This window comes from Phragmites australis, chromosome 1 (genome assembly GCF_958298935.1).
Source record: "Phragmites australis chromosome 1, lpPhrAust1.1, whole genome shotgun sequence".
NCBI classification, from domain to species: Eukaryota; Viridiplantae; Streptophyta; class Magnoliopsida; order Poales; family Poaceae; genus Phragmites; species Phragmites australis.
Window position 1 is genome coordinate 40,201,982 of NC_084921.1, and position 11,322 is coordinate 40,213,303.

The window sequence follows — 11,322 nt, forward strand, 5'->3', positions numbered from 1 at the left end:
ATCCTGTGAAAAGTAGATTTTGCTTCTATAGATTGTACAATTTATTTTCAAAATCCACTTACTAATAATCTACTACAGAATACTACCGTTTGGTACAGCTTCCATAGAATCATCAAAAATCAAAAAAAAAAACCAACAGCTTGGCTTTTGCGGAGTCCCAAACTCAAAGTACCCTCGTAGTTTGGGGTAATTTATCCGAAAATGCCACTGGTATACCCTAGCCCCACTTCTCGATCCATCTGTTTGCATCCCATGTGCCACTGGTATACCCTAGCCCCACTCCTCGATCCATCTGTTTGCATCCCATGTGAAAAGCAAATTCTATAGAATTCTATTCAGAAAGACCCTCATGAGACCATATACACACTATCCATCTCGTAATCTAATGATTAAGGCAAAAATAAAAGATAGAGTAGATATGTATCATCATAGAGGAGATAGTCTTTTATAAGATAGGATCCTATAGAATTTACTTCTTCCCACGTGCACTCACACATCTCTCCTCCGAAGCGACTGCAGCGGCGATTAAGGTTCACCCCTTCACCGACTGCTAGCCGTCGACGACGAGGAAACTAATGCAGCAGCACAAACGTGCCCCTGCCGAGGCCCCTTTCCTTCTCTTCGTTTGAACCCTCCCCGCGGGCCATGGTAGACCAGGAAGGAAGCTCCAAGTTCTAGATCCCCTTCCTCAGTTCTTCCTTCCACCCATGGCGCTAGCCCAAATGAATCAACGGTGCGGGGATCATGCGGGTAATGAGAGAGGCATATACTGATGCATGACATGAATTGTGTTTGGACAGCCACTGGGAACTGATTGCGCATACAACTAGAAAAAAATTAGAAGGGGTGATATCCATTAAAACAAAAGCACCATATACATAGCAGGACAACAGTACCCTGATAAGGATAAAACAAAGAAAAATACAGAGCTGCTGCGGACACCCTGAGCTTCTTCTCTAATCCATTGTCGTCGAACATGGTCGATGGAACTGAAGCCACAAACCACACCAATGAGAAGGGGCTATTGAAGGCCATTAGGTTTTTGACAACCACCACAGAGAACATCCCACAACCAGGATGTGTAAAGACCGCTGAACGCTCCGGGCAACCTCGCCGGGTAGAAAGAGATCCAATGTCGTTGAGCACGCTGATGACACAGAAGGGAGAACCGGCGTCTTCAACGAAAACGTTGTCAACCCGGACAAGAAGCTCAGACCCCTTCGCAAAGAGGCTAAGCAAAGCTAGCTCCATACCTTCCACCCAAAGGTAGAGTAGAACAATCCTTTCTCATCCAACGCCAAAGAAAACACCGCCATCATCAGAGAAGTCGAGGAGGAACAAAAACACCCCAAATAACACCGACATCGTTGGGGAAACCTAAGCCTTAGCTACCTAAACCCCTCCACAACAACTCGCCGGAACAAACATTGCCGCAGCCGAAAGAGAAGCTGAGAGGATCAAACACGAAGCAGGTCGTCGCACTGAGGACCGGGACCCAGCCGACGGCGCCCACGAGGAGACGCCGAATTAGGCCAGAAACGATCAGCAGCACCACTCCGACGAGGTGCCCACCGAGTAGAGCGATGGCGCGACCACACACGCAAGCGAGACCTGGACCTCCCGATGATCAGGAATCTCTAAAGGAGAGCACCACCACCCACAGGCGAGCCCACTGCTCAGTGGCTAGCTCGATTATTCAACTACCTAAACTAGCCTAATACAGCTAGAAGCTAGACTATACAAGCAGTCGTACGCAGATATAGGTTCCCCGCCCTCACCGGCACCAGGAGGCTACCGGAGAGGAGGGGGAACCCAGAGGAACGGTGCCGGAACAGAGACTCTCGCTTTTCACCCGCTCTCTGCTGTAGAGGAAGGGGGAAGGCTCCCACCCAGAGTGCGCATAGAACTAGACTGAAAATTACACGAGGCAATATCCTGCTCGGAGGTCAGAACACGGCCCGTTTCCATGTTTTATTTCACTGGACCTGTGACTTGCCTTTCTTCGAGTCCAACATAGGCCCAAATTTTTCCTCACTCGGACAACGACAGCCACAAAACTCTTGGGCTCCCGCTGTAAGAACATGTGCTCTGGCAGCTCACAAGAGTGCATTCCCCAATTCCCCATATGTACCTGCCGGGCCGGCCGGACTCGAGTTGCTCAGCTCTCCTGCGAATCCAGATGGAAGCGATCGATCCCTCGAAATGGAAACCGATACGATACCACCAGCGACAAAACGATCACGACGAGCAACAAGACCAATGATTGGTTAGGTTACTCGCCAGCTGAGCTGCCATGCATCATCATTCATGCACGCGCTTTGCGACCCAGTAGCTCGGCCGCCTGGCGCCTGCACGTGCAGGCATCAGCATCCACATCGCTCCACCGTGCACGCACTTGTCTGCCTATTTATACTGCGCGACCTGCGATCACCCATGGATGACACAACCAAGACAAGGACCCAAGATTCGATAGTACATCAGCGCACGTCGTGCAATCTGAATAACGATCTGATGGCTTCAGCTGCCCGGCCCCATGTGCTCCGCGTGTTGCTCGCGGTGGCCATCGCCGCGGCGGTGCCGTGCGCCCTCTCGGACCCGGCGCCGCTCCAGGACTTCTGCGTGGCCGACCTCCAGGCCGCGACGCAGCTCGACGGGTTCCCGTGCAAGGCAGCCTCGGCCGTGGTGGACGGCGACTTCTTCTCCCGCGCAATCGTGGCCGCGGCCAGCACGCGCAATCCGTTCGGCGTCAACTCCACACGCGCCACGGTGGCCACGTTCCCGGGCCTCAACACGCTGGGCCTCTCCATCACGCGCGTCGACCTCGCGCAGGGCGGACTCAACCCGCCGCACTCGCACCCGCGCGCCTCGGAGCTCGTGATGGTGCTCAAGGGCGAGGTCATGGTGGGGTTCACGACGGGCACCAACCAGCTCTTCTCCAAGGTGGTCAAGGAGAACGAGCTCTTCGTCGTGCCCCGTGGGCTGCAGCACTTCCAGCTCAACACCGGCGCTGGCGACGCGGTGTTCGTGGCCATGTTCGACAGTCAGTCGCCTGGCGTGGTCACGCCCACGTTCTCGCTCTTCGCGACGAAGCCGGCCATGCCGATAGAGGTGCTCACCAAGACGTTCCTCGTGGGCGAGGACGAGGTCGGCGCCATGAAATCCAAGTTCGCCGGCTTCTGACATTCAATATCACATTATCACCCGTCTAGCAGTTCAGCTGCTAATGTATCACATCCAGTCACGTCAGTGCGTGTATTCGTTCGTTTATGATTCTGCCAAAAGTGTAAACTGAATGTTAATCAGTTTTCTTTTCTACAGTATCAATATTACTAGCACTAGCAGTTTGTGTTGGATTTATCAGCATCAAACACAACCACACAACCTCGTCTATGACGGCTCGGAAACCCTGTCTCGGATGGTTTGTGAGCCGTCAGAGTAAATGCATAAGCGATAACCCATTCGAGGTATGTTTTATCTTATATGGTGCTAATCTGAACCGTTTGAGATAAAACTTTCCAAACCGTGTGTGATAGTGGTTGCAAATGCCTGAAAAAAGATGAAAAATACTAAAACTAATCAAAAAGATAAAAAAATCTTTTGGACCATCGCGATGTTACCCATGGTATCGCTACGGTCACCCAATACTAGTATACCACCATATAGGGATGAAAATGAACAAAAACGAACCAAAAAACACTCTAACGGTTTTTATTTCCGTATTTTTTTCTTAAAAACAAAATCAAAAATAGGAAAGTCAGAATCAAGTACGAACTCGGGAATGTCAATATATAAAAAATAAATCAATCCAAACGAAAACACGTCGATATCGGCTAGGAACCGATAATTTAAACTAGGAACACTGACCCGTAGAACCATGAATTCAAGCATCGACATGATACATAATTAATTCACATGAATAAAAATAATTCACATCATACACAGATAGAACACGTAATGACATAAGTCTTCATTGAAAAATAACTAACATGTTGTAACTCGAGTACTCAACACGACACACAGTCACACAAAATTACTTAGCCACAAATAGACATAGTCACACATATTACAATAATAATCTAATAGAATAGTAAAATACCAAGACAAATGATATTTCACTCAGCCTATAATTTATTAGCATCATTCATCATGATTCATGTATGGATCACTTCCTGTTTCTTCCTTCTCCTCGTTCTCCTTCTCCTACGATAAAAAAAACAGAAATCCTAACAGGAAATTCCCGATTAAAAATGTGATACCGAAAATACAATCTAGAAAACAACAAAACCGTTTTCATCCGGTTTTCACGTAAGTCCCGAAAATCCAAAAACGGTTAGAAAAAATGTAGAAAACGAATCAATACGAAATGGAATTTATCTTATCGTTTTCATCCCTACCACCATATCTCACCATTTTCTCACTTTTTTCGCCAGTGCACAGCCGGGATGTTGAACTCGCGACCTACCTATGATCCAACCCTCCAATCAACTGAGCAAGCACATGTTTCATTCTAGGGATCTATGGTATATTCCTTTTAACCTACAAATGGTGCATTTAATTGATGTCAAAATTTAGTAATTTTAACACAAGAATTAATTTAAACACTTAGCAATCTAGGCTAAGTAAACTTATCTTCATTTATATAAAAGAGAACAAGAGAAACAATCCTTGTTTGTGTTGAATATTACTTTTAACCTATAAGTAATGCATTCACTTGGTAATTTAAATAAGTGACTTAGCAATTTAAATCATACATTCCTTGAAACCTTCCGGGTAGTTGAGATGTTCTCACTAAGCATTCTGGTGAATCTGTGGAAGGCCAAATGGCAATGCAAAAAACCATACGACCGTGTGGTGTGGCTCCTCGAGGAGTATAAGCTCACGTCCAAACATCCGATCCGGTGATGTAAATTTTTATTGTTGTTTTATCAATATATTCCCGTTCTTCTATGTAAATTTCTATTGTTATTTTTATCAATATATTCCAATATTTTTTTAATAATATTATTTTATTAGAAAAATATAAAAATATTATCAAAATCAGTAAATTTCAAAAATAGATACCTATCGGCACTCGGTTTCCCGACAAGTGGACGTGTGGCACCTGTCGGCACTCACCTCAGGCATGTTGTCATATGGAGTGCCGACATGCCTTTAATAATAAGCTGGGCTGCCGATTTGCCTCTCGCGGCTTTCATCTTCGACACAACCACGAGAGAGGCGGCGACGACCGACGATGACAGGCGACGACTAGGGGCGTGGCGGGGACACGAGGTGGTGGCGAGGTAGCGCATGGTGGCAGGGAGGCGGCGGCTTGGCTTGGGGAGCCAGCGATGGGCAACGGAGTACCTGAGTGGCGTAGCGGTGAGCAGAGGTAAGTTTTTTTATTTTTTTCAATGTAGAAATTATGATTATAGAAATATAGGTAGAAAAATACGAATATTAGAGAGAATTTTGGATTAGAAAATGTAGATAGAAAGTAGTTGTAGAAAATTTAGTATTAGAGAAATTTAGGTAGAAACATAGGAATAGAGACATAGGGACTTAGAGTAGAGGAAGAAATTTAGAAAATTTAGAGACATATGAATAGAAACATAGATATTAGAGTAGAAATTTAGAAGAAATATAGGATATGTAAAGTAGAATAGTTGCATTTGAATATGTACAAATATTGGAAATTAGAGTATACTGTTTAGAGTGAAATAAGATTGATATGACATATTAGAATATTTAGGAAAAATATAGTAGAATGTAGATAGAAACTAGTTTGGAAACTAAATTTGGAAAAATTCAAAATATTAGGTAGAAAATTACTTGGTAACAATAAATTTAGAATATGATTGTTATGGTACATTTGGAATTGAATATTTAGAATGTTTAGAGTATAGTAGTTGAATTCTATTTAGTAGAAATATAGGATTACAATACTTAAGAGGATTTTGGAAAATTAGAGAAGAATGTTTATAGTAGTAATTAGATGTATATGACAAATTATACGTTCAAAATTTAGATAATATATAGAAATATGTGGTATACATATAAATCCATGGTATATTTAAAGCTGGATTTGTCGGTTGAAATATTTAGATAGCTGACAGAATAGTTTTTAGCATTTTATAGTGCTATTAGAATAATTTGTAAGGTAATTAGAGTTATTTTAGCTGATAGAATATTGGTGTTGTATATTGAATCAAGGATGTCAATTGTAGTGGGGTTTAGGATCTTTTACGGGCCCAGATATGTCATGTATTGTGACAGTGGGGGTGGATTTGACTAACTTCCAGTATGTAAACACATGATTGAATAGTTCGGTTGAGATGAGGCATGCCGAAGTGTTTGGGTGGCTGTATAATCTACTGCAACTTAGTCTGTTACATCAGCGGTTGACGGTGAAGGTTTTGATCTCTAGGCATCGCGAAACTGGGTGATAGTGGAAGCTTAAATGCTACAATAAATGGTAGAAATTTGGGACACTGGGGTTGGGATGGGATTTTTCACATTGCATCCTTGTAGAAGCTAGTGATGTTGGTTCAATAAAAGTCGGCCCTAGTACTGCTAAAGCTGTTGGTGAAAATGTTATCGATGAGGAGAAGGATGTGGTTTCACAGGTTCCTGTGAGGACTAGTGCACCAGCTGAGGCAAAGATGTAAAGAGAAGAGCATAACGACAACGAAAAATTTGAGGTTGTGATGGTTGCTGATCAGGGGGAGCGGGACGAGGCACTTGTTGACCAGATGACGACGAGTTTCACACATTTGTGGACTCAGCTACTGGAACAAAATGGGGCATGGAAAGTGGTATCTTGGAGGAATGGAAAATTTTGCATTGGAGAATTTGACGGTCAACGATGGACACGAGTCCGCATGTGAGTATGATTCCATTGTGGTGATCAAAGGGCAGATGTTTCATGATAAGGTCCATCTGCAGCATGCAGTGAAGAGATGCTATTTCTCAGGGAAGAATGAGTTTAAGATGGTTATTTTGAATCCTAGGACATATGATATGAAGTGTTTAGCTGAAGGTTGCACTTGGAGAGTACGTGGCTTCTTTCCGAGGTGTGAGACTTTATAGGTAGCATCCATTATTGAGCTATATATTTGCAATTTGATCCAACCTCTTCCCGCACACAGGAACATGATCGCTGCTTTTGTGGCTAAGGAGATGTACCTAGAGATTGTGAAGAAGGCTAGTATGTCCCCGTTTGGAATTATGCATGTCATTGACAACAGATTTAAGTATAAAATTTCTTATGACATGGCTTGGAGAGCAAAGCATAAGGTGTTAGAGAAGAGGTTTGACACATATAAGGACTCATACCACAACCTCACTTCACCGCTAGAGGTAATTCAAAGGAGGAACCCGGGCACCTGCATTACTACTAATGACTTTGTCAATTAGAATCAAGATCGAGTACTTCAGCGGGCGTTCTGGTCATTCGGTTTTATGATCGAGGCATTCAGACATTGCTGACCAGTGATGTGTGTGGACAAGATATTCCTCACAGGCAAGTATAGGGGGCAGATACTCATATCTATCGGGGTAGATAGTGAGAACCAGGTTGTACCTTTGGCTTTTGCATTCGTCGAATGCAAGTCTACGGAGAGTTATCTGTGGTTCCTACAGTGGGTTAAGAGAGGTGTTGTTGGTAACAGTCCAAATAAGTGCGGCCTCCCTGACTGTCATGCAGGTTTGTTGAACGCTATCAAGACATTGCAGAGTGGTGCGAGTGGAGTATTGCCGTAGCCGGATTTGCATAGTCGTTGGTGCATACAACATCTAGGTGCAAACTTTTACAAAAATTCAGGAGCAAGAGGTTGATAGATCTTTTTAAGAAGCTATGCAAAAAAAAAAACCAAAGACACAAGTTTGATGCTAGGAACCACCCTATGGGAGTGCCTCAATGGCATGAACATCCGTTATGCAGGTATGGCAACTGAGCTCGAATGTCTACCTCCTTCGATGTCGAGACTTTTGGAAGATGGTTCTTCATGTGTCATAACCTTTACGATTATTTTATGGTGTGTTCATATTCTTCACTTCATTCTCACTATGCAAGACTTTAATACAAACGACTGTCATAACATTTTCAAGTTTTCATCCACAGCCTTACCGCTGCAAGGAATGAATTGACGTGGTGCAACGGCTTTACAATGGGGAGTACATAAGAGGGTCTAAAACCAAGTGTGAGCACGAGATAAGGATGGAAGAAGCACGACAACGCCAAGAGGCACGGCAAGAACAGCAACGGGTACATCAACTACAAGAAAAGGAACATAAGCGACAAGCTGAAGATCTTCAAAGGTGGGAGGAGCATCGTCGTCTCCAAGAGGACATTCTGAGGCGGTAGGAGGTGGAACTTTAGAGGTGTGAGGAACTACTACAGAGGCGTGAATGTCTCCTACATCGCTAGGAAGAAGTGGAGCGCGAAGATGCACATGAAAGAGGGGGGGGGGGACTTGCTCCACGCAGTAGGATCTATTGTAAACTATTCACTTGCAACTTTCCAAATAAAAATCATTTGTATTACGAACCCTACTACTAATATGCGTCCACCCAGAATACAACATTTACATGACAGGGTGAGCGTTTATTCAAATACAAACAACACAGTACAAGGAAATATAACACAAGGCTAAGGCAACACATCGGGATACAATGTTTCTAGTCATACTGACTTAGAATGACCTATGATGCCTCTCCTGACTCCTAGAATCTGCTATCACCTTAGTGCTCCAGTGGTGGTGGAGGAGGAGGAGAAAACTTTTGGTGACACAGGCAGGGGCACCACGGATTAAGGCATACGGTAGGATCATCGATGTGAATGGCTAGCTCATTGTCCTTTGGAGGGGTTGGAATAGCATCAACCTCACACCTCAAGTTGAAGATACGGTCTTGCAGGTGATGGATGTAATCTTAGATGTTCTGTTCAATAGGAGGATTGACCCATCTCGTGTAGTGGAAGCTCTCGTCATCGTCTGACTCCTGTAAATACATAGAATTTTATGATTAAAATGTCCTAAAATATGATACTGAAATTGTTACCACTCTCACACTCCGAAGAGGACATCGGAAGAATTGACATCCTCCATTAATGCTCTCATCATACACCCGCACAACACACTCGTATCCATGGGAGAACTTTGGCCACTCCTCTTTCGGGTGGTCGTAAGTCCTAAGATGATGGGTTGCCGAAACACAACTATCTATTGTTTACCACTCATAAATTTTTCCTTCTTTGCTAGTAGCCACCACAACTATGTGACTTCATACAGTGGATTGAGACTGAGCAGAGTCAAGCAGATGCGTTCCTCCTGCACACGTAACACCGGGCAACATGGAGACGATTCCATGAAATGAAAGCCGACGAGAGGAGAGAGGCTACCCACAAACACTTACAGGAGGAAGAGCGTAAGAGGGGAGAGGAGGAGAACCTCCTAAAGGAGTAGGCGCGTGAGGCGCATAGGGAGAGAAGCTAGACCTGAAGCAATGAGGAAGAGAAAGTACCCCCACTGCACTCAGTATAGTGTCCGTAGTAATCGACTAGTTTCAATTCTCTAAGTCATGTTAGGTTTAGAATCGATACATGTTTAGGTTATTTTCACAATTGTACCATACATGCCAATGTTGTTGTTATCGTCTGTCTGTGGCTTCTTTAAATTCCCTGATGGTATGAAATTTGTACCGAACATGCCACTGTCATTGTTAGAATCGGTGTGTGGCCCACCAGTGCTTCGTGCAATTTAACTTTTGAATATTATGAGTGTATTCCACTGTGTTTACCATCCCATTAAGTAATTTTTTCTTCCCAAAGAAAAATATACACAACAAACAATAACAAAACAAAACATATCGGCACGCAAGTTGCCGAAGGCCTATCGACAACCCACATGCCGATAGCCCTGTCGGGTCATTCTCTCTACCGATAGACATGTCCGCGTGCCGACATGCCCTTTTGACCTCTTTTGCATGCCAAGAGACCCCTGGGTCCATTGCCATATAGGCTGTCGGCATGTGGAGTACTGACCGGACTCTAGTTGGCACTTCGTGTGCCAATATGTACCTATTTTTGTAATTTACTAATTTTCAATAATATGTTTACAATTTACTGATTTTCAATAATATTTTTACAATTTTTCAATAAAATAATATTTTAAAAAATCTATATTCCAACTGGGTGTCCCCATAATCCTACCAAATTTTTGAAGAGGATTATAGGATTGACTATTATTATAAACCTTTTAAATTATTGAATTATTTTTGTTATTTCTGATGCGTTTATTGTTGTTTTTAAAGCGTGACGCCCCTGATATGTTTCTTGTTGTTTTTCAGAGAAGGACGAAATTTCTAACTACATTATGAAGATTTCTAATTCCCATGCTGACATTCTGGTTAGTCTCGTCTGCATCAGGCAACTCATTTGAAAAATTCCCTTTGTTGTCAAACAAAAAATATTCTGTGCTAAAACTCATTGCCTTTTTAATTATTAATTGTTCTTTCCTTTAACTAAACATATTGAACATCGTCCCGGAACAAGTGGAGCACTGTCGATGAACTAGTGCAATACCTCTCCAAAATATTGCAACACCATACTCAAAATAGTAGAGCGCCGATGATGAACTAGCAGTGAAACATAACCTAGAACTAGTGGAACATCATGATCGGACCACTAAAAACACCCCCAATGAACAATATATATTGACCCTTTTTTATTGTTTTTCCGTGAACAATATATACCAATTGCTCCGTGACCATTCTGGTAATCTCCATAGTTTGAGTGTTCCACTAATTAATAAATTTGAAGTGACGTTCTTATAATATATTTTGGTTGTTTTTCATACAATATTTACATCTCTCCCTTGTCTCATTTTTAGGTGGGCACACGAGCTGATTCCACTGATGGACGGGAGGTCTCACTTTTTTTCATCTTTGTTTGGAGACCGTAGAATGTAAACAACAAGGTAATGGCACTAACATGTACAGACAACTCTGGATTTAACTTCGAGAGTCATGGTGAGTGGTGGAGACTATATTTTTTTGCTCCTTTATTTATATATTGCATGCATTCATTATTCACTAATGTTTTTAACTTACCACATCAATTGTAATAAAACAATCCAGGATATTGAGGCCTTAGGCCTTACGGCAGAAATTTCCCAACATTCAGCACACCAGGTAGCTTTCACTATCAGGTTCATACCACTTTTCAAAATGGCATTGGTTAACACAATGATATGATCTTGTCAAAATATAGATGGTATTAGAACGTACACACCTTTCTTTTGTAATGTCACTGAGGATGCATACCATTGCTACTACACAAAAGTT

At 43.0% G+C, this 11,322-nt stretch overlaps 1 protein-coding gene across 1 annotated transcript; it reads left to right on the top strand.

Annotated features, from left to right (window-relative positions):
* The first annotated feature begins 2,459 nt into the window (after positions 1-2,459).
* On the top strand, positions 2,460-3,292 carry LOC133889365 (germin-like protein 1-2). Its single transcript, XM_062329901.1, has one exon. The coding sequence runs from the start codon at positions 2,512-2,514 to the stop codon at positions 3,178-3,180; it is 669 nt and encodes a 222-aa protein (XP_062185885.1). The 5' UTR covers positions 2,460-2,511; the 3' UTR covers positions 3,181-3,292.
* Positions 3,293-11,322: the final 8,030 nt, after the last annotated feature.

Coding starts and splice junctions, on each gene's coding strand:
- LOC133889365 (XM_062329901.1), top strand. CDS start 2,512: ATGGCTTCAGCTGCCCGGCCCCATGTGCTCCGCGTGTTGCTCGCGGTG.